Genomic DNA, 20,190 nt, shown 5'->3' with positions numbered 1-20,190 from the left:
GTTTGGAGAGCGCCCGGGTATCAGTGTGTGAATGCACAGACACGCACGCACAATCACACAAACAAGCTAGGTGAGGTCGCGAGATTAAATACTCTTTCTTTCAGTCTTGGGTGTTATCTCTTTTTCAGGTCTGTCTCCTTTTCTGCCTTTGTTCATGTGACCTCCCAGGCCTCCGAATGCCGCCGTGCAGTCTGTCTGGGGTTGAAGCCGCATCTACAGACCCACACGCACAACGTGGCAAGACCTGGGGTAAAGATCCTTGGGAGCGATAACGACGTCGAGACACTGATTCTCTATATTGCGGCTGGTGGAAAGTGAGTGGGCGAGCGAGGGTGTCGCGCTCCTCTGCTGTCCTCTCCGTGCAGACAGATATGCTGAGTCAAGAAGCCACGGCCGGGGGGCGCTGCGCGACACGCAGTGTGTCTGCACATGCACGTGTGTGTGTGCGTGTGTGTGTGTGTGTGTGCGTGCGTGCGTGCGTGCGTGCGTGCATGCGCATGCCCCTTTGCAGATGGCGTCCCATCACCTCAGGGAGGCAGAGATAAGCAGAGTGTATGGGCTGAGATAAGATGGGAGCAGACACCGGTGAGACTGACTGACTGTAAATGAGTCACTGTAGGGAAATCTGCAGCTTTATGGCCTCGCTGGGCCCGAGGACCGAACAGGCAACGCTCACTTCTCTTCCGGAAAGGAATCGTCCGGGCGATGGAAAGCAGGTAGAGGACTCCAGGCAGCAAATCCACGCTGGTAGATTAGTAGTGGGGGATTTGTTAGCATTTAGCCTATTGACACGTATTGAGTTTCTCCAACGGTTGCTTCGAAATTTGCGGAGAGCCGTGCACCGATGAGAGGGTGGGTGTTTTGATTCCCGGGTTCCTCCCATCAGTTTTGTTGTATCCATGGGTATTTTATACAGGCTCCCGATGAGCTCTCATCAGTGTGTGCATGGGCAGCAGCTCAGAATGTGAGTAGCTTCCCCTGATGGGGTTAGGCTCGGGGGTTACGTGGCATCATTGACCATCAGCGTGTGCATTAGATGAATGTGATCCGCTTTGAGAGCTTAGAAGAATTTCAAATAACTGACAAACAGTGTTGCATAAAATAATTCTAAAAGGTAAAATATTTCTCATTTACATTGAGATCAAGCAACTGTGACATAGAACAGGGTCTCATCCATATACGCAGTATTTCCTACATTTATCAAGCTGCAGAAAGCTTCTCTCTTAGCAAAAAATAAATAAAAAAAATGAGTTGACTGTAACTTCCAGGCTCTTGGCCAACATTGCCTCAGTGGCCATCACAAGCTATCAATGGAAGTGTATTTGGTGTGAAGCATCATGATATGCTATGATGGCACTACAGTAACCTGGACGTACACTATTTTCAGGGTTGACGTTACAAATCTATTGAACCTATTGAAGGCGAATGCTGGCGACGATGCTTGACAGCCTTTGGTGCGGTCGACACTCGGGGGTTCGTCAGCTGCGCCGGCCTTTATTTACCTGCTCCATCCCACCTCATTTTCTTCACATCCGCTCTCGTGAGCGCTACAAAACTGCATGAGAACGACCACCGACTGAGCCTGCGATCCAACGCGTCAGCCGACCAACTCTAATTGCTGCACTGTGCCACACTGTGCTGTGCAGAAGGGTGAGACCAAAGCGATGCGTGCGTGATAAGAGGTGGCGCCATGGCACTAGCAGGACACAACACTCAACCCTCCTGACACACACACACACACGCGCACACACACGCACGCGCACACACACACACAACAAGCAGCGAGATAAGCATCACCTCTATCCCATGGCCTGGCTCTGTCCTCCTGTCTTGCTCTAAGCTCTGAGCTGATTGTTGAACACAAAGGGACACTTGGCAACGACATGAGGGAAACTGCTGAAGGTGGATGAGAAAGAAAGCGGAGCTCAAAGGCTCACAGGTAAAGGTGTAAAACTGCCACAAAGACTTCATCACGGTCTTAACGGAATCCATTTCACTGGGGGGGAAAAAAAAATAAGGAGTCACAGATTTTTCCTTTCACCTCGATGTCAAGCTGATACATCATGCAACTGGAATACACGAGCGATTTCATTCACAATTTTAAACTGTTTCCATTAATTAACCACCTAAAAATGATATATTTTGGCTGACAACAGTGTGCATCAGAAAATGTCAAATAGCGTCTAGAGTAGTGTCTTCTTGTTCAACTTGGTGAAGTCAGATATGAAGTAGTTTCCTACCTTGCTGAATTTGTTAAAACACACTGGTACACGGTGCCTATGATTTCATTGACTGAATTGGTGTGTTTTTAAAACATACATGGATATATACATCTGAATCCATTCACAAACGTTATAAATGGATATTTTAAATTGTGTATTATTACCTGATCCTCGAGGTGCAAAGTTTGTAAAGTACAAGTAAATTTGTGGTAAACAAGTGGCGGTCGGACACCAGCGGATCGCCGGTTTGTGTTGGCATGCGCTCAAACGGCAAAGGAGCAAGCAATCAGATTTCTGAAAGTATTTGCGGCCCCACCTCCTTGTCACACGATGCAAGAATACTTCTTGACACCTGACTGAAAAAGTGCCGGCGTGCAGCTATCTTTCAGCGCTGGGCTTCAGATCAGATGACGCCTGCTTTCATGAGACAAAGCAGATAATGCCGCAGACGCCGCGCTCTCGCTCCTCTATCTCTCCGGCCAAACAAAAGGCGACGAGTTGTAATGTCACGCAACGTGCGCCGCCGCCGCCGCCGCCCGCAACCCACAGTGTGACGCGGCCAGACCTAATCGGCCACAGCCAGGTGACAAACAGCTCCGGGTGTCGCCAGAGAGCGCGAGGCATATTTTGAAGAGCAAATCCATCCTCCACCAGCGCGCGAATGGATTTGCCCAACGTCGTAACCAGATTAAAGGGGACATGTAGAGGGACATGTAGAGGGACACGGCAATCAGTTGAAACCAAATCCAATCCTGTGTGATGACTGGTAGATTTGCAAGGCTATTTAAACAAGTGGCATGAACTTCATGCAATCGGAATGAGCAAAAGTCAATCAAAAAAAAAAAAAAAAAAAGGCTGACAATACGGCACACTTCCTAACTGAAGCACTTATATGTCATTTAAAGGTCAAGTGTGTAATATTTTGAGATTTTGAGAAGAAACAGTGACATGAAGTGGTTACATTTTAGATTGCAGCACTCAGCCTCTCCCAATCTAGTGAACTACAGTGGCCTGCGAACACAAATCTGGTTCTTCTTCTTCTTGGTTGGTTTATTTGAAGTGTTCACTCTGAATATGAAACGCGCTGCCAGGCGGGCTGGAATGTCCACACCAGGCTTCCTTAGAAATATGGCGGTGCAAGATGGCAGCTAACTTGGAGCCATTTTGGAGCCAAAGATATTTTCCTTTACGTAAATAACTGCTCTATGGGTAGGAAAAGAAAATTACTTTATATTATACCGTGAGTATACACTTTTATTAATGTATTTATTGGCAGTATATTAAATTTTTACCAATACAAATTTCGTGAATCAGGCCAAATATTACACACCGGACCTTTAAAATCATGGACACCCCGATTATATGATAACTCAAATCAGGAAACACTAGTCAGGACAATGGTAGCGGTCACTATGCAGAAACCTTGGATCAGTCTGAATGAATGAGATTGATGGAATCAGTGGAAAACTTCAACAGAACTGAACTTAAAAACCCGAGACAATGAGATGAGGGACTCCACCAATGTTGATTTGGTCAATGAGTTGTAGAATTTCAAAAGAGAAGCCAAAGCTGTGTCACAGCAACCTGAATGCACTGTTCAATGAGCCAAGTGATGACACCTACCTGAGCCAGGGTCCATGAGGTTGGACTGACCTCGCCGATCTGGCACCAGCCGCGACGAGCCGGGCATGCTGACTGGTTCTGAGCGCACAGGCTGGATCCTGCAGACGTGCAGTGCACACCCATTAAAAAGGTATCTCGCGTCAAGATATCGAAGCAAAAAATAAGCATGCATTGGTTTGAAAATCAATTGAACACGTATAAACTGTCCATGAATGGTTGTTATGCTGAGGCAGCTTGAAAGCACCTCAGGCTGTGTAGATCCAAGTCGTCGGTGTCAAAGTCCAAAAGGGGCTGCTGGACATCAGAGGGGCCCTGAGACTGAAGGACTGAGGATGAGGAGGAGATGACCGTCGTCTGGCCAGAGGGGTGAATTGTCTTAAACTGGAACTGGGGACCCATCCAGAGGCGCCGGTGGGGTCCTGTGTGGGTCACAATCTCCACCTTGGGTGGAAAAGATAGGGGCAGTGATTTCAGAGATCATGATGATAAACTAGGATATCCATTTGCCTGGTCTTGCATTTGTCATTTAAACAAGATGTTAAAACCACAATGAAAAATATGTTTGCAGTGAATGAAAAAAGGGGTATGCTGAGCAAACATCAGCACTAGTTTGGTTAAAAAAAAAAAAGGCCATGAAACCAAACAACACCAACACAATAACAAGATTAAGCAATAAATGAAATATTTCTCACTATTCAATAAACTTCACTATAGGTTCTCTCAAATTGGGTAGTTCAAAGGTAAATTATGTTTCTGCCCCTGTATATTAATTTAAGTTATCAAAATTAAATTTTACAACAACAACAACTATCATTATTATAAATCAATGAGCACCAATATCCTCAATACTCATGGCGCCATGGCATTAAACATTTTCTAACTTTTTGTTGGAGTATGTACTGTATGTGTTCTACAGAAGCGTGCTGTTCACGTTCTCTTATTTTTTTTTATTTTCAAACAATAAAGTACAGCGCTTGAACACGGTCCACTTAGTCCACATTTGCATTGACATTGACATTGACACTGACACGAAATGCACTTGACTTGCGAGCCACCCACATTTTCCAAGCAGAATTCCCGAATCCTAGCCTCTATGTCCTGTGGTCTAGACCTGCCCGATGACAGTTCGGATAGTCCCAAACAGACCCCCGCAACAGCGAGTGCATGAATGGATGATGGAATAATAATTCAGATCCTTTGGTTGGAACCAAACAGGTATGATATGAAAATGCCCTGTATCTTTAAGCTGGTATCCCGGGATGGACTCCCGTGCGGCGTCGCAAAGAGTTGCACTGGGTGAATGTGAGAGGGTGACTTCAGGTGAGCCGAGGCGCCGACAGGTAAAACAGCCCGGCGGCACTCGCATGAACTCGCTTTCGCGACGGGCCGACTAAAAGCTTGCTGAACCTCCAGCGTGGCCTGAAGTCTGACGGCGATGTCGGAACTCGTCAAGGTCTGTGAGCGCGGCTGGGGACCCCTCAGTGGCACGCCGGCTACGCCTTTCCCCGAGGGTTAATACCGACGTGGCGGGCGGGAGGAAGCGTGGCAGCGGAGCTCTGAGGTGAGGCCTACTGGGAAGAGCGAGACGGCGCTGGCGTGGCAGGCGGTCCGCAGGCGCCTGACGTGAGTGTCACTAATGCTGGCTGAAAATAGATTCAGTGGCTGAATCATAAACATCAGACTATTACTGCCTCCTCCGTTCTACGTCTCAGCCCGGCCTTGGATTTCTACTGACGAGCCAATCGTCTCCTGCCGCCCTGGACCCACACTTTCCAACCACTAACTCTGGCTCTTCAACTCCCCGCAGCACTTAAACGCGCCTCTTGGTGTCTCGCTCATCACATCTCATTATCTTTAACTTGCCGTACGTTCCGTCTCTCACCTCGGACCAGATCGCAGCTCCACACTCCCACTCTAGATGCCAGGTGGCCGGTGTTGTAGTGGAGACCGCACCCACCGAGACCGAGACATCATCAAGACTTGAAGAGTATTGAGATCGAGAGAAGACCAAGGCGTTTGGGGTTTGAGACCGAGACAAGATCAAGACTGCATATACCAAAAAAAAAAAAATCACAAGAAAACAGAACAAACGACCGGTACCTTTTTTTTTTTTTTTTTCAAGTTTGCTTCTACATAAATGGAATAGCAACATTTCTTTTCAGCAAAGTATCTTTTAATAATTTTGTGTAACATTTGGCTGCTTTGCCAACTATTCTGAACCATTTTCAAACAAAACAGCTTTGCTTAATTAAATTGAAAAACAAATGATGAATTAACTACGAATAAATTATGGCATGCGAAGCATGAAAAAAATAGTTTTTTTCAGCACTAAAAATACACTAATCTCTCTCATGGTGGTTGTGAAAGACTTCAAAGGCTCCCGACATGATGTGGTAAAACAAAAGCTTTCTTGTATTTTATTATCTGTCATTGAAGTGTTGGCTGAGTCTCGACCGGTCTTAATCAAAAATCCCAAGACCGGCCAAGTCTGAGACCGAGACCTGTGAGTCTGAGTCGCGACCGAGACCATGAAAAAGTGGTCTTAGGCCCAAGTCTTGAGCCCAGGACCAATCTAGAGCACTATGACACTACGGGTGCCAACATCCGAAACCTCTCGCGGATTTTCGCTGGGTGTCTCATCCGCACACGTATTTATGCACGTAGGCATTTCAACGTTGATGATCTGTTGCAGCTGTGCAAAGTAGGCCACCAAGGGCGGGAGGGAGGGGAGGGAGGAGGGAGGAGGGCATGGGGGAGGGCTGTCACTTTGTGTGTGCATGTGTGTGCGCGCTTTGCCAGTTAACACCATCAATGTCACGCCCAGTCCAACAGCTGCCTCGCATGCTCTCTTAGCGGCAGGACGGAGGGGTCCAGATGTTGCGGCGCTGCGTCGAACCCCCCACTGATGCCCTCAGCCTCCGATCGCGGCGGGCAGAGCCAATGACACGGTAGCGTCGGTCCGTCCCCGACTGTCTCCCTCTGTCTAGACTGGTATCCCGGGTAAGATCACGCCAACTGTGATGTGTGTGTCGCTCGGCGAGCCCACGGGTCAAAAATACACTTTCTGGCACATCTCTCAACACGTGGCCCAAAGCGAGCAGCTGTCAGCAATCATGTAATTTGAAAAACACACTATCCATTAAAAAAATTACCTCTTCTCCACACTTGCTTCAATTTCCATATGAGCCATGCACTCTGCTAGGCAGTTGGTCCTTTTCATTTAGCGTAACATTCTACACGGATTTGGAGTGTCAGTCCCGGATAAAGCCCATGGAACATATGGAGCGTGGCCCATAAATAAACAGGTAAACAACAAAATAAATCACCAGGTTTAATGGACACGCCTTAAAAACACAAATTCCAAGCTTCTACTGCTCATTAAGACAAGTGGCAACAGTATTAGATTTCCTGCTGGTGTAGAAGTGTGACATTAGATGCACTAAGTGTGTCATAACAGTTCAAGCCTGATTCGAGCAAAGCAAAAACATTTTTTTTTTCCTTCTTAAATTGAATACAGTGACTTCCCGTTGCTGATTATTCAGAACGTACACCGATGACGTCAGAGACTGAGCTCACAGTCATCTGTTCCGTGTCTTCTTCTGTGGTTTAAAGCAGCAGGCGGCAACAGTCACTTCCTGCTTTCATCACAACTACAAAACAACCCTGACCCTGGTTCTTTAAGGCTGGCTACAGATTTGAGCTTTTTTTGAAGTATCCCGCCTAAATACGTCCAGCTACACTGTGAGTATATATTAACATCAGAGAAGAGTTCTATAATTCAGACTGTGCTGAGAGAAAAGTCACTTTAATTGATGCATTTGTTCCTCATTGTCATCTTTTGGAGATTTGTTTTTGATTTTGTATTATCAGACTAAAAATACACTGCTAGGTATTAACACATTATGATTAAAATTGATTTAGGGATTTGTTTCTAAATTTTAGATCGAGTGCAGTTAACGCTTCGTCATTTTGGATATTTTTTGTAAAAAAAAAAATATATATATATATTTTTTTCCCCTCCATGGGTGTTTCTATAGCCATAGGCGCTTTAGGCACGGGGAGTGAAGAGGTGCACTGTGACATCTTCAAACGCTGCCAAACGCATTATGACTACTGTTCTGACAGGACCACCAAAATTGTGGGTTAGCGCAATGGATAGTTTTGCTTCCGGCACACTATCATGCTAGATATGAACCCGTGCCTTTGCAAGCTAAGTGGGATGCATTTTATCCAATCAATTATGAATGCAGTGGAATTATTGATGGTAAAAATGTAGTGGGTTACCTGCCGACACCGGAGGGATGAGTGCAGTGAGGTTTAACAAAGCCATAGGACCAGTGTAACTGTGTGTTTCCTTTTTATAACATGTCGGGTGTAAACACTGAACAATGTTTTAGCACATCTTGAGGTTGCTGTTTTGTTTTGTTTTTATTCATAAAAGGTAATTAGCAATATTTGACTGGTCAAGAACAATAGAGTAAAAAAAAAAAAAGCCACTGTGCTTTAACTTGTCACATTATCTGATGTTAGGAAAAAAGGTTATTGTTTTGGATTGTTTCATTTTATATATTTAGATTTTCAGCCACTAAATCATCTATTATATTAACCAACTCGTCGTTGACTTTGCCTGTCTGCCAGTTGGTAGCGTGGAGGTAAAATACTCTGGATTAATCAGTGGCTTTGTGAAGTAAACAGCATTCTGCTACAGCTGGAAATAATCAAAAAGACAGGGATTGTGAGCCAGAAGACCAAAACAATGAAGATGAGGCTATTGGGTTCAAAATGCTCTGTAAAACCAAGGAGAGCATTGCGGTTATGGACGAGCGTTGTCTGTGGTTTCCTTCATGCTAAATAACCTTCATGCGGATGGAAACAAAGCGCTGTGTATTTCTCAAGTTTAATAATTCAAGTAGAATCTCCAAACCCCCTTTTCAAGATTTAGAAAATGCCCCAAATTTCTCAAAATCAACACCACTTATCTTCACTGCACCAACTTTCTCAGCTGCTGCCACAAGTTCATACCACAGGTTGGCTGCTCGCTAGGCTTCATCATTCACCCTGCCTGTTGACGGCCCTCTTTCGGAAAGCATCAAAAGGAAGAAGAGCTGAACTATGTGCAGCATGTCCGTACTCGGTGTGAAAACTACCAAATATAATCCTGAAACAGATGCCACAAAGGCTTTCAAGTGTTTTGGCATTGGCTTAGCGTGGCATACTGCATGCAAGTATAAAAACAGATCAGCTCAGCGGCCCAGTGGTCGACTGTCCGTCCCAAGACTGGGAGGTTGTGGGTTTGATTCCTAGCCGGATCGCGCCTGAGACTAGACAAATGCCAGACCCACCACTCCTCAGGGTGTGTGTTAAATGCATCAACGGTTAAAGACAGTAGGACAATGTGGTCTCCCTGGTGGTGAGACAATCCTTGGACTTGGACTATCTACTTATTTCTCTCTTCACATACCAGCTTTAAGCTACTGTAGCAGTGTGAGGGAGGTAGTGGACTTACCTGAGACAGCCACTCTTCGTCCTCCTGGCCACTGTGGTCGGAAGCCAGGCTGTCCGACGACTCATGGCGTGTGATTGGGCCTGGGCTTCCAGAAGGCACCGCTACGGAAAGAAAAGGAAAAAAAAAACAAAAAACATGGGTGCATTATGTTTTGTCATATGATAATTTTTGAATTTGAGAAATTTTACGATCTCTTTTAAAATGACGTAAAACACTGTACCACGGCCTACTGTGACCATAGTATTCTAAGCCAGGGACTCGTCTCTTGCATACTGTAGATGAAAACCAAAATGAACCTGGCCGCGAACTAATGTGAAATAGTTTAATGAGCACAATTAAAGTATTCAGGAGGGACTCATCTGGTGTCTAAAAGCTAATGCAGACAGGTGCAGGGTCAAATGTACGCAAGACTTCACCGTTAAGAGTAAATACGGCATAGCACATTATCACATTAAACATTATCTTAAACATATCTGTCAATCTCTTGAGACAGTTTATATGTACAGTCTATGTATAATAGAGAGAGGGAGGCACATATGAGGGGGTTCTGGCTGGCTTGATTGGACAGGTGTGGAGAACGAGGAACAATGTGGGGGATCAGTCTCGTCTCTGTCTCCCGCCTCAGTGATGGTGCCTGTTTAACACAGAAATAGCTAGTAAACTTGTCAGGCCCACATCTGGAGCTCACAAGAGCACTCCAGTCTATCCACATGTGCGCAATCACACACGCATGCACTGACTTACAGACCGAGTGTGTGGAGATAATGGAGTTAGTCTGGCGATTGACACCTCTGTGACAACAGCTTGCATTTCTGAGACTAAATAACTGCAGTGATTATTGTATGGGAGTTGAGGACAAAAAAAAACAAACAAACAAAAACAAGACAAGATGAGCTGACAGCTGCTTGGACAACTGGAACAAAGTGCAACCTATAGTTACTGTAACAATTTTATAAATTAAAAAAAAGTCCAAAATGTTCCATTACAAGTAAATAAAATAATTCATTTCACCACAAAAACATTTAAAAACAGTAAATTTAATTGGAATTGGCGCACAGGTAACTCACCCTTTGGGTTAATAACAATTCTTAAAAGTAGGACATAAACATATTTTCAACGTGGATAATATGGTGCAAAATATTCCATCCACCCTTGCAGTGTCATCGATGCCAGACAAATGGAAAAAAGAAGAAGAAAAAAAAAAAAAACATTTCCAGAAATCAATAGATGGGTGTCAAGTTTTAATGTCATGCACAGTGTGTATGTAACATGGTATTAGATTATCGCATGCTAAATTTCATGCGAAAATATGATCTCCGTTTTTTGATGTGACACTGGTTTACTTTATATCAACGCCTCTGGATGTTGGGTCCTTAAGAAATAGAAAGAAAATCTTGCTAAACAGTTTATTTTAGAGCTTATTTGATATGTTCCATGTCTTTAAAATGGCAAGCTGAGGAAAAGCAAACAATGGAGAAGCATCAAGGTGCGCAGAGGTACACTCGCCATGAGAGAAAAGATCAACTCCTTAGTTGTGTTACTTATTAAACAAAATCACAACTCCACTCCCTTTCCCGGCTATGGCCTCTCCTCCCACTGCCTCCCCTCTCCTCCTCTCTCTCCTTCCTCCTTTGCTCTCTGACCCTTGGGGCCAATAGCTGTTCTCTAATTAATTATTGATGTTCTGAAGCAGTTGGTGGACTTGCTGGATAAGGTTTCCAATCGAGGGTGGAGCGAGGGAGGGAGGGAGGGAGGGAGGCGTGCGAGAGGAAGAGGGGCTTTCAGTGGCCAGTCACAGCCAGGCTCCGGTGTGGGGAACCAGTGGACATCCCCATGGGTCAAGAAATAACCTTGTGTGTGTGTGTGTGTGTGTGCGTGTGCGTGTCCAAGCACCAGGAGCCAGACTGACCAGGGCAGTTACAGTCATATCTCCCTTCTTGTCTGGCCAGCCAGCCACTTGGCCTTCAGGTTTTTATGGCGCTCATTATTGGCTTTTAAAAGAGAGAACGCCAATTTCACAGACGGCAACAAAGCAGACTTGAATGGACGGCTACAGGCAGTGTAGAAACTGCTGCTTTTGTTGCAGTAAAACACACAGATTGTGTGTGTTTTACTGCAAATAGTTAAACAAAAGTGTGTAAATGTTAAAAAAAAAAGAAATTTGCAAATTAAAAATAGTAAGGAAACAAAACAAGATGTTGGCCAGTAGTTACTTCAGACAGAGTTGAGTTGCAGTGGTGGTTGTTATACAATTCCCACACTTGCATCTGCACATCATACCATCAGTTTACATTAATAAAGTCCTTGACTTGAGTTTAGATGATGCGACAATGTTTGTAATCTAGCTTTAGATGTATTAGTCAGGACAGTTAACAATCATGAGTAACAACAGACACCTTTGACTACTTCAACATTATGCTGCTTGGCCCAAAAATCCAAGTTGTATTTAGAGAATAAGCATAAAAATAATGATCAAATTTGAGCATTCACTTTCTGCTATTGTGATGGATTAAAATAGTGTAAAAATTGGGCAAAAGACCTTGTTTGGGAATTAAAAGAAAAAGCCGCGTCGCAGCGATGTGCTTGCACAGCCGAAGGAGGCAGAAGTCTGATCTGTCCCTCACCTCCGAGAGACAGAGACGTCTGACGGGCCTTTATTGACTGTGGAAACAGTGGTGTTTTCTGAGAGGATGGCTGTTGGGCAGTGGCCTGTTAGCCAGGGCACTGAAGCAGGGAGTCAGAACAAGAACAAAGGCTGCGTGGGTATTGATGTAGCCCGACCTCCCAGGGCCTTTGGCCGAGGGCCGGATAGGCTGATCTCCAGGGACAGATAAGGAGCTAACGATCTGAAGGATCTGGAAGCTGGCTGCACTGCCGACGCGGACGGCCGTCTTGTCTGGCCGGCCCAGTCTGTACACCTTCATCGCCCTTATTATTATTATTTCTTTTTTTTTTGGAAGACACATTTTGCTAGCCTTTAATTCTTCCCCTCCCACCCTTTTCAGACCCGCCACGCTTTGTTGCCAGATATGTCACTGGCTGGGTTCGCCCTCGACTGCTCAACTGCTGCCCCTCTTCTCACTTTCCCCCCTTTGAGTCTGGCAGATAGGGACTGGCACACGGACAAGAATGGAACAGCTCTGTCATTATCTATCATTCTCGGCGCATTTTGACTGACAGTCCCTTCATTCAGCCGCCGGTACACTTACTCCATCCTTTCTTTGCCGCCTCTTTGATTACTGACCCAGTCATGGCGCCATGGTTTCTCTTTACCAAAAAAAAAAAACACTCCAAAGCTCCAGAGCTTTCGCTCCGGCCCCTCTCTCCTCTCAGTGCAATTAGATCTATCGACGGAGGCAAGTGTGTCTGGCCCGTCACGGGACCCAAAGTCCCAGGAGGAGCGGCTGGAACAGCCAGTCAGTCAGTCCGACTCCACAATTAGTACATTATATGACAGGTTGAGAGGGAAAGGGGCTGCGGCCAGAAAGCGCTGGCCTAAGCTGCCGCCGCCGCCGCCGGCCCGGCTCGCAGGAGCCGGCGAGAAATCCAGGTGGTAAATTATTCACCGGTTTGTTTGCTTGGGAACAACATTGTGGAGAGGGGAAGAGGTGTTGGAAAACATATCGCTGACCACTGGGTAAATACGGCGTGGATAAAAGAGGGGACAAAATATTGAAAGGAGTCAGTGTAAACAGAGGCCTAATGATGCTTACGGGGCAGGAAAAAGTAGCGTCCGTGGACAGAGACTTTACACTTCTGGCCCACGGAAAATTAAATAAATAAATAAATAAATGAATAAATAAATAAGGTCCTGGTGGATAATCAAAAATAAAGTCGATCTTTTGACTCCGCTTGGACTCCAGAGCGAGGGCTCCCTCAGGACCTGAATACTTGGCTCGACGCTGCCTTCATTAAGATATATCATAACGCTGCATCTCCTTTATTTGCGAGTACAATGCGTCTCTCTCTCTCTCCCTCTCCCCCTTATCTCGCCAAGACAGTGCGGCGCATTGCTCTGTTCTGCAAGGCTGAGTGCTGCCAGTAGCCGCTACAGATGGACAGGTGGAGATAGTGACCATGAAGTGGCGCCACCGCTGCCTTTTATCATCCCGTCCTAGAGGCTCCGGTCTGGCCTGACCCCGGCTCTTCCTCTCTACCCTTCTTATTTCTTCGCTTGCATGCTGCATTTTTAATCAGGCCGGGTCATCCAATATAGAGCCGCGAGACCAGAGAGCACGGCCTGTCAATCACAGGTTGCCAACCCCCCCCCCACTTCATTTTTGCGGGGACTTTAAAAATGCTTGACTCATCTCTACAATTTCTATTCCTTGATTCATTTCTTATAGTGCTTATTTTGCATTCAAGTAACTACAAAAAAAAAAAAAAAAAAAAAAAGCACTCTCAAATAAAAACACCAGGCAATAGTGCCCAGGCAATTTGACAAAAAAAATGAAAAACGGCTTGCGACACTCAAGTGTCCATCTCAAAACAATTTTTCAATAAAACTCTGACTGGCAGGCGTTCAGGAACAAACACCAACGCATTTCGACGAGGTCTTCTCCAGTGTGTATGACATACAGGAAATGACATCATTATATAGTATTTCTACCCAGACACAGGTGTATCAATCAAGCCTGATATCACAGATCAATAAGTAAAAAAAAAAAAAAAAAAAAAAAAAAAAAAAGTTCATATGTGTCACAGGATAAAGCTATTAATAAAACAACATCAGAAATAGGCATGAATAAAAAGTTTTCCACCCTATTACTGTTATAACACAGAGAAATAATCATCTATTAAAGAAAACAACTCAACACTTTTCTTTGGTGCCTTTATTCCGTGTTCGTTTTTTTACTCAATGTTTTTTTTTTTTTATATATTAAAATCTCTCCTTTGTTTTCCTTTTGTTCCGTCTCGAGGGGGCTGCATCCACAATGTAAATTAGATCTAGAAAGTGCCGCTGCGGCCGGCGAGTCAAAGCCGCATTTGTCTTTTCCGTTTCCTCCGCAGCCGCGTGATCTTTACGCTCGGCGAGCGGCAGCTGGATGCGGGGCGCGCGGCTGTGCAGTAATTCCACCTAAGGTCAAATTGCCTCCCTTTCTCCTGGATCGCTCCTCTGTTGCGTTGCCAAGCCCCCCCGGGAGGAAGCGGCGGAGAGGAGACGACCGGGCGGAAGGGACGCACGCAGAGAAACAAGATGTTGAGAGTCTTTTGTCGGGTGCAAAGCGCAGAAATGGAAGGTGGCACTCTGGGAGCGTATCAGTGTTGGTGCGTGGACGCCGCGAGCCGTGGGGGGATATGGCAGCAGGACAAGAAGTGGGCAGAGGGGCTGAGCAATTATGTTTATAACATCTTGACCTTGTATGGCTTCACACTCGAGTTGGTTTTTCTGGGGTGGGGGGAGAGGAGTTGCAGCGGTGTTATCCGGCTATCATTAATTGGATGTAAATGTTAATGCAATGAATCTGTCTCATTATGCGACCACTTCCTCTGCCCATGTTGGCAGAGAACGGTGGAAAAAGCTGACGCCCGCGCCCGTCACCCCAACGTGTTCTCATCGCTCTGACACTAGGAGAGACCATTAGCACTAATTTGAGAAAATATCCTACCAGTTAGACCCAGAGCGCTGGAGAAGCCAATGGAGACGAGTGGAGAGATTAGGGTAAACACAGCCACCACTTGCCCTGCAGCAGCCGCAAGAGATAATTACAGATTTTGTGTGTTTATAATTATGGGGTGAGCTAAAAACGCCAGCCTATTCCAGGGGGTGGATTGATTCCGTGTGTGGCCATCCATGTGCACTCGCAGAGGCACACGAATTGGCCTTTCAGAAGGGGAACCTAAAGTGCACACTGCTCTGTACTTGTTATTGAATTAGAGAGGGAGTTTAGGGTGTCAGCTAATTGGTCTGAGTCCGGCAACTTATAGCATTTGGCTACCATGTCCTGGAGCGGGCTCGCACATTCGAGATGAACCCAACAAAAGAAGTGGGATTACTGGAACGGATATGAAATGGTAGAAATGGCGAGTCTCTGAAATGGTGAGTACTGAAGTCTTTGAGAGAGTAGATGTTGTGGCTGCTGCCTGGAGAGGTCTCTGCTCAGCATGTGGCACCAATAAGAGGCTAAGGCCGGGCTTTCAACACAGTCAACATGGAAAATCAGCAGGGATTAGGGGTCACCTCCTCAAATAATAACGTAAATAGTGCATAGAGAAAACATAAATGGCCATGTTAGCCAAAGCCTTCAGAGACCTACATGTAATGCTATGGAGACAAAATAAACAAACTGAGGATAAAAAAAAAACACCAAGAATATACACCAGTATTCCCTCTCAGTCATCTCTGTTATTGGTCTGCATTTTTATTTTTTTTATTTTTTTATTTTTCTTAAGTAATGACCCAAATTTTATGAATGAATACAAATTGTCAAAATAGTTTTTAATAAGGAGCTCTGTTGACTCACTGTATATTGTATTTTTCTTCTGTTCCTTGTTCTTTCTGCACAAAAATGTCTGGTTATGTTATTTATATTCATCATAATGTTTAGTTTAAATCCAATTGACTCGCCAGAAGGAAAAAAATGCCTTTTTTTTTTTTTTTTGCTAAATGAAGATTTAACTAAATGAATTCATAACCGGCGAGCTTCTAAGAGGCTGAAAGTCATTACCGTATGCTTGCAGTGCTATCGTGTTTCCTTTACCAAAGGGAACTCAATGGGATGAAACCTGACACACATGTTCACTTCAATTTAAGCTTCCTACAGGCAATCTGCATTGATTTACATCCTTCCATTGACTTAATATGAAATTATGCCACCCCTTACGCGCTACTTGTCTTGGAGTCAAGCGCAACCGGATGTTTAGAGAGGGCTAAAAACAAAAGAACACGAGGTGGACGATCTGTTCAGCACATACCGGCCAGAAGATACTGGTAATATTGCACCCGGTCCGACGCCATCACCAGGGCGTGGTTTGAGTTGAAGGGTGGCTGTAACTCATTCCACTGCGGCGTCCTGTTCAGAAAAGGTAAAAAGGTCAAAGGGACTGATTCAGAACTTGGAAGTTCCTTCCATGGAAAAAAAGAAAAAAAAAAAAGAAAAAAAGTGTTACCGGGATAAAGTCCAGAAGGCTCTGGGACAGGTGTTGAGTTCCAAAGGTGTGTCATCACTAATCTTTTGAACGGTGCTTACAGGTCGAGGTTCCAGGACGTGCTCTACGACGTTACCATAACAACTGATGATGTACAGCGAGTCGACCACTGACTGCCTCGACTGATCTGTGAGGGAAAGAAATGTACAACATAAAAAACGACCAATCCTATAAAAACAGTTTAGCGGTAAATACAAATATAGACTGTAATGTTGGAAAATTCTGTGTTAATGCTTAGTAGACAGTGCTGGACTATCAAAGCATTGAAGGCAACATAGTCAGGACCACGCTCTTACCTTTCTCTCTTTTCATGTTGGGGTTGGTGAGGAACCAGGAGCGTGACGAGGCAAATATGGCCGCCACGCAGAACTCTCCTCCACTGGATTTGCTGGGCGAGATCTGGGGAGGCGGCTTCGCTTTGCTTTTGGAAGAAAAGACAAAAAGAAGAAAAGCATTACGACAGACGACAGATGAATGTTGGCAGTGCAAAAACACACAGATGAGTTTGTGTACTGAACTCAAGAATCGGGAAACACGAGGAGGCAGAAACATTTTCACGTTTAGAATAAAATGTGTTTGCAGTTTGTAATTTTAGCGCCAGTTGTCAAAAGTGTCATCACTCATCATCTTACACGTCATCTGATTAAAACTGCATTGCGTTACAACAATTATCACGGTCACTTTTCATGTGACAGGATGGTCGTTGCATAAATGATCATCCCGTCACTGCTTCTGCTTTAGAACTTGCCAATGTTTACTAAATATTTCTACAATGTCTAATGTTCATCACAAACACGTAATGAGTAATTCAAATAATTAAATCGCATTAGAGCCGAGTGCACCTAAATTGAGAAAATGTATGTTGCTTTGTGTACAAGGTAAAATGAATACATGGAAATAATAAATGTGCCAGTTTTGTTTACAGTGTGAAAAAGATGCTGTTTGCAAATTAAAAGACTATTAAGTTTAATGCTGCCATCATAGTGTCACACATCCTTGGGAGAAAAAAAAAAAAGTACCTTGAGGAGCATTGAAAGACAAAACCACGTATTCCTATAATGGACCAATATAACATTAGTAATATTGGATTGCACTGGAATCTACAATAGCTATCATGATAAACACTGTGCTCCATAATAGTAATAACCTGACCGACGACTGTGCACCTCCGGAAGGAGCATCCAAGCGCCCCGGCCTGACTGCCCCACTTCATGTCAGCCACTGGCACCAGTTTATCTGCAGTTATTGGATTATTCAGGCTGTCAGGGCTGCTTGAAAGCAAGCGGACACAGAAAGGCCTTTCAGCTGCAAACGTGTTCCCCATATGGTAATGATCAGAGAACAGGAGTAAGGTCTGGTATTATTGTCCGGCCTTATAACCAACCTGGACAGTAAAACATGGTCAGAGCAGATTGGCCGTGAGGTGGGATAAAGTCTTGAAGACTCACGGCGGTGTCACACACTCCCGCAGGGGTGCTTCGCCTTGACCTTTGGAAACCACAGTGGTGGCTACATGTTCGCTTCTCTCCGTACTTACAGGATGGAAAAAAAAAATATGCAGTTCGAAGAAACATTTTTAGGCGCTTTAGATTTTAAGCATAATTTGGAACAAATGATTAAAAAAAAAAAACAAACAAAAAAAAAAAATACAGAGACATTCACAAGTAACTGCAGTGGACGCCGAGGCTCAACTATAAAGACATGACAAAGCCAACAGAGAGACCTGGTACAAGTAAATCTTGTTTGCGCCGCGTTCCCTTCGACTCTCACCACCTCATAAATTACTCCGGGAACGCAAGAACATGCTGATGTCTTTGTTTGGCTAACATAAGAGAAAGCCATAAGAGAAAGAGCAAGAGAGAGAGAGAGAGAACCTCTGCACAAGTTCTGTGGCTTGTATTTATTAGTGCCGGGTCAAGGGGAGAAGGCTGAATAACCAAATATCCACAGTAAGCCCTGACTATAAAAGGAAGATGAAGGGGGAGATAAAGTCACACTCAGGATATTGCCTTGGCCAACTCCAGGGTGCCCTTGTCTTTTCCTGCGAGCATTTCCTCGGGCCAACACATTTGTCCATACATCAAAAAGATGAAGCATTTAACAAAAAGTCCAATCTTCATGGAAAGCTACTGTTGTTTCAGTGGGGGAGACAGACGGGAAAGCGCAAAGAAATACATATGGAAGTGTGCAATAAAAGTTTGACATGAAATTAGACCAGGTCTTGAAACTAGACCAACCCATCAGATGTGAGAAGTGAGTTTTAACACATGAAAAGCAGGAGGGGAGTGCAGGAACAAGGGATCTCCTGGAGCACAGGACACTGTGTAACTTTTGGCCCACGCCGTTCAAGAAAAAGAACCAGCAGTCCTGATTTTGTCTATGTGGGAGATCTGCGAGGACAGAGTTCTTCTTTGGTGAGGTGTTTAATTGCTGCAAGAAAAAAAGAAAAAAAAAAAGGCCCTGGTGTTCCATCCTTCACGTTTCTGGAAAATATGTTAAAACCCTCAAAGGCCCTGTGGGTTCACTGGTTTCAATAACCCAGGAAACACAAATCCTATTTCAGTGCATGCTGAAGTTGGTTTCCGAGGGTGAGAGCACTACTCTGACTAATACACCACATGAGAGCTACAGAGCACCCAGTGTGGAAGACGGAGCCTGGAGTCTTGTCGAGGGCTGCCTCAGGAACTATATACACGGATGTTGTATACGTAATGTTTCCAAAAAAAAACTTGAGATAAATCTTCCTAAAAAGATGTATGACAAAAAGGACGTAAAAGTGCATGTGCAGATTTATATCGCAGACACTTATAAATCCGTGATAGCAAGTTATAATACTAGCTTTCCACTGCGGTCTCATGGCTGATGAATAGGGTTTGGGCCTCTTTGAAGGGGCCTCAAGTTAGCATCCAGCCTGCCAACAGAACCAAAGATCACAGCTCGGTTCTTGTCTCCTCTGGGTACGGTGACCACTGAAGTTTATTCATCTGCGTTTTAAATCATTTGTTTCCTCTTGATCTCGCTTGAAGTGGCTTAACAGTGTTGAGGTTTCTGCCCCTTACGACACAGCGGCACGGCTCCAGCAGACGAGGGGCCTTGCTCCCTTGCTCTATTCTCCATATGGGGGGGGGGGGGGGGGGGACGAAGAAGTTTGTGAAGAAGTTGACTGCCAGCGAGGAGGCTGGGGGGGAGTGGCCTCAGCAAATGACAACGGGTTGGGAGTAACGCAACCCGATATGAAGAAAATTTAAAGCATTAATGCACCAAGCGTGATTTGGGAAAAGGTGGGACGCAGCTGAGGACAACTAGCGCTTTTCTCCCTTTCACTTCGCAGGCAGGTTTCCCTTTAGCAGGGGCAAGAAGCGAATCCACTCTCTTTGCAAGTTTAATTCATTGAAGGCTACTCACATGCCACTTCCACTTTTAATTTAACAAATGAGGACTCTTGACCGGGCTAATAGCTTTTCCTCAAGGGCATAATTCAATCTGCGACGTCAACCATCAAAGTCCCCTTGCATTACTTTGTCTGAGGCTAACACAAGGCGCCTCCAGAAGGGGGTGGGGGGTGGGGGTGAAGTCCACTCTAAGCATCCATGGATTCATTTTTAGCATATTTACGTGGGGCCTTCTCAGAAAACAAACATGACGTGCCGCTCGTTGGGAGTTACGGCAGCACGGCGGCAAAGAGCGACG

The 20,190-nt window shown here is 45.0% G+C and overlaps 1 protein-coding gene across 9 annotated transcripts in view; it reads right to left on the bottom strand.

Moving 5' to 3' along the window:
- The window catches only part of bcas3 (BCAS3 microtubule associated cell migration factor), a 294,364-nt gene that overhangs the window by 192,781 nt on the left and 81,393 nt on the right, over positions 1-20,190 (bottom strand). For all 9 annotated transcript variants that reach the window (XR_012928166.1, XR_012928167.1, XR_012928168.1 and 6 more), the window contains 6 exons: positions 16,797-16,921; positions 16,462-16,627; positions 16,267-16,364; positions 9,352-9,452; positions 4,090-4,286; positions 3,846-3,943 (listed from right to left, as the gene is read on the bottom strand). Coding sequence is in view for 5 of the 9 variants with exons in the window: in XM_076035853.1 (XP_075891968.1) it covers positions 3,846-3,943; positions 4,090-4,286; positions 9,352-9,452; positions 16,267-16,364; positions 16,462-16,627; positions 16,797-16,921 (785 nt within the window). In the remaining 4 variants the exon portion in view is untranslated. The remainder of the gene's footprint in view (positions 1-3,845; positions 3,944-4,089; positions 4,287-9,351; positions 9,453-16,266; positions 16,365-16,461; positions 16,628-16,796; positions 16,922-20,190) is intronic.

The sequence above is a fragment of the Nelusetta ayraudi genome, unplaced genomic scaffold (genome assembly GCF_046127955.1).
Source record: "Nelusetta ayraudi isolate G7.1 ecotype Tasmania unplaced genomic scaffold, CSIRO-AGI_Nayr_v1 ptg000048l, whole genome shotgun sequence".
Classification (NCBI taxonomy): Eukaryota; Metazoa; Chordata; class Actinopteri; order Tetraodontiformes; family Monacanthidae; genus Nelusetta; species Nelusetta ayraudi.
The sequence above is the reverse complement of the archived record's forward strand: the minus strand, read 5'-3'. Positions and strand labels throughout refer to the sequence as shown.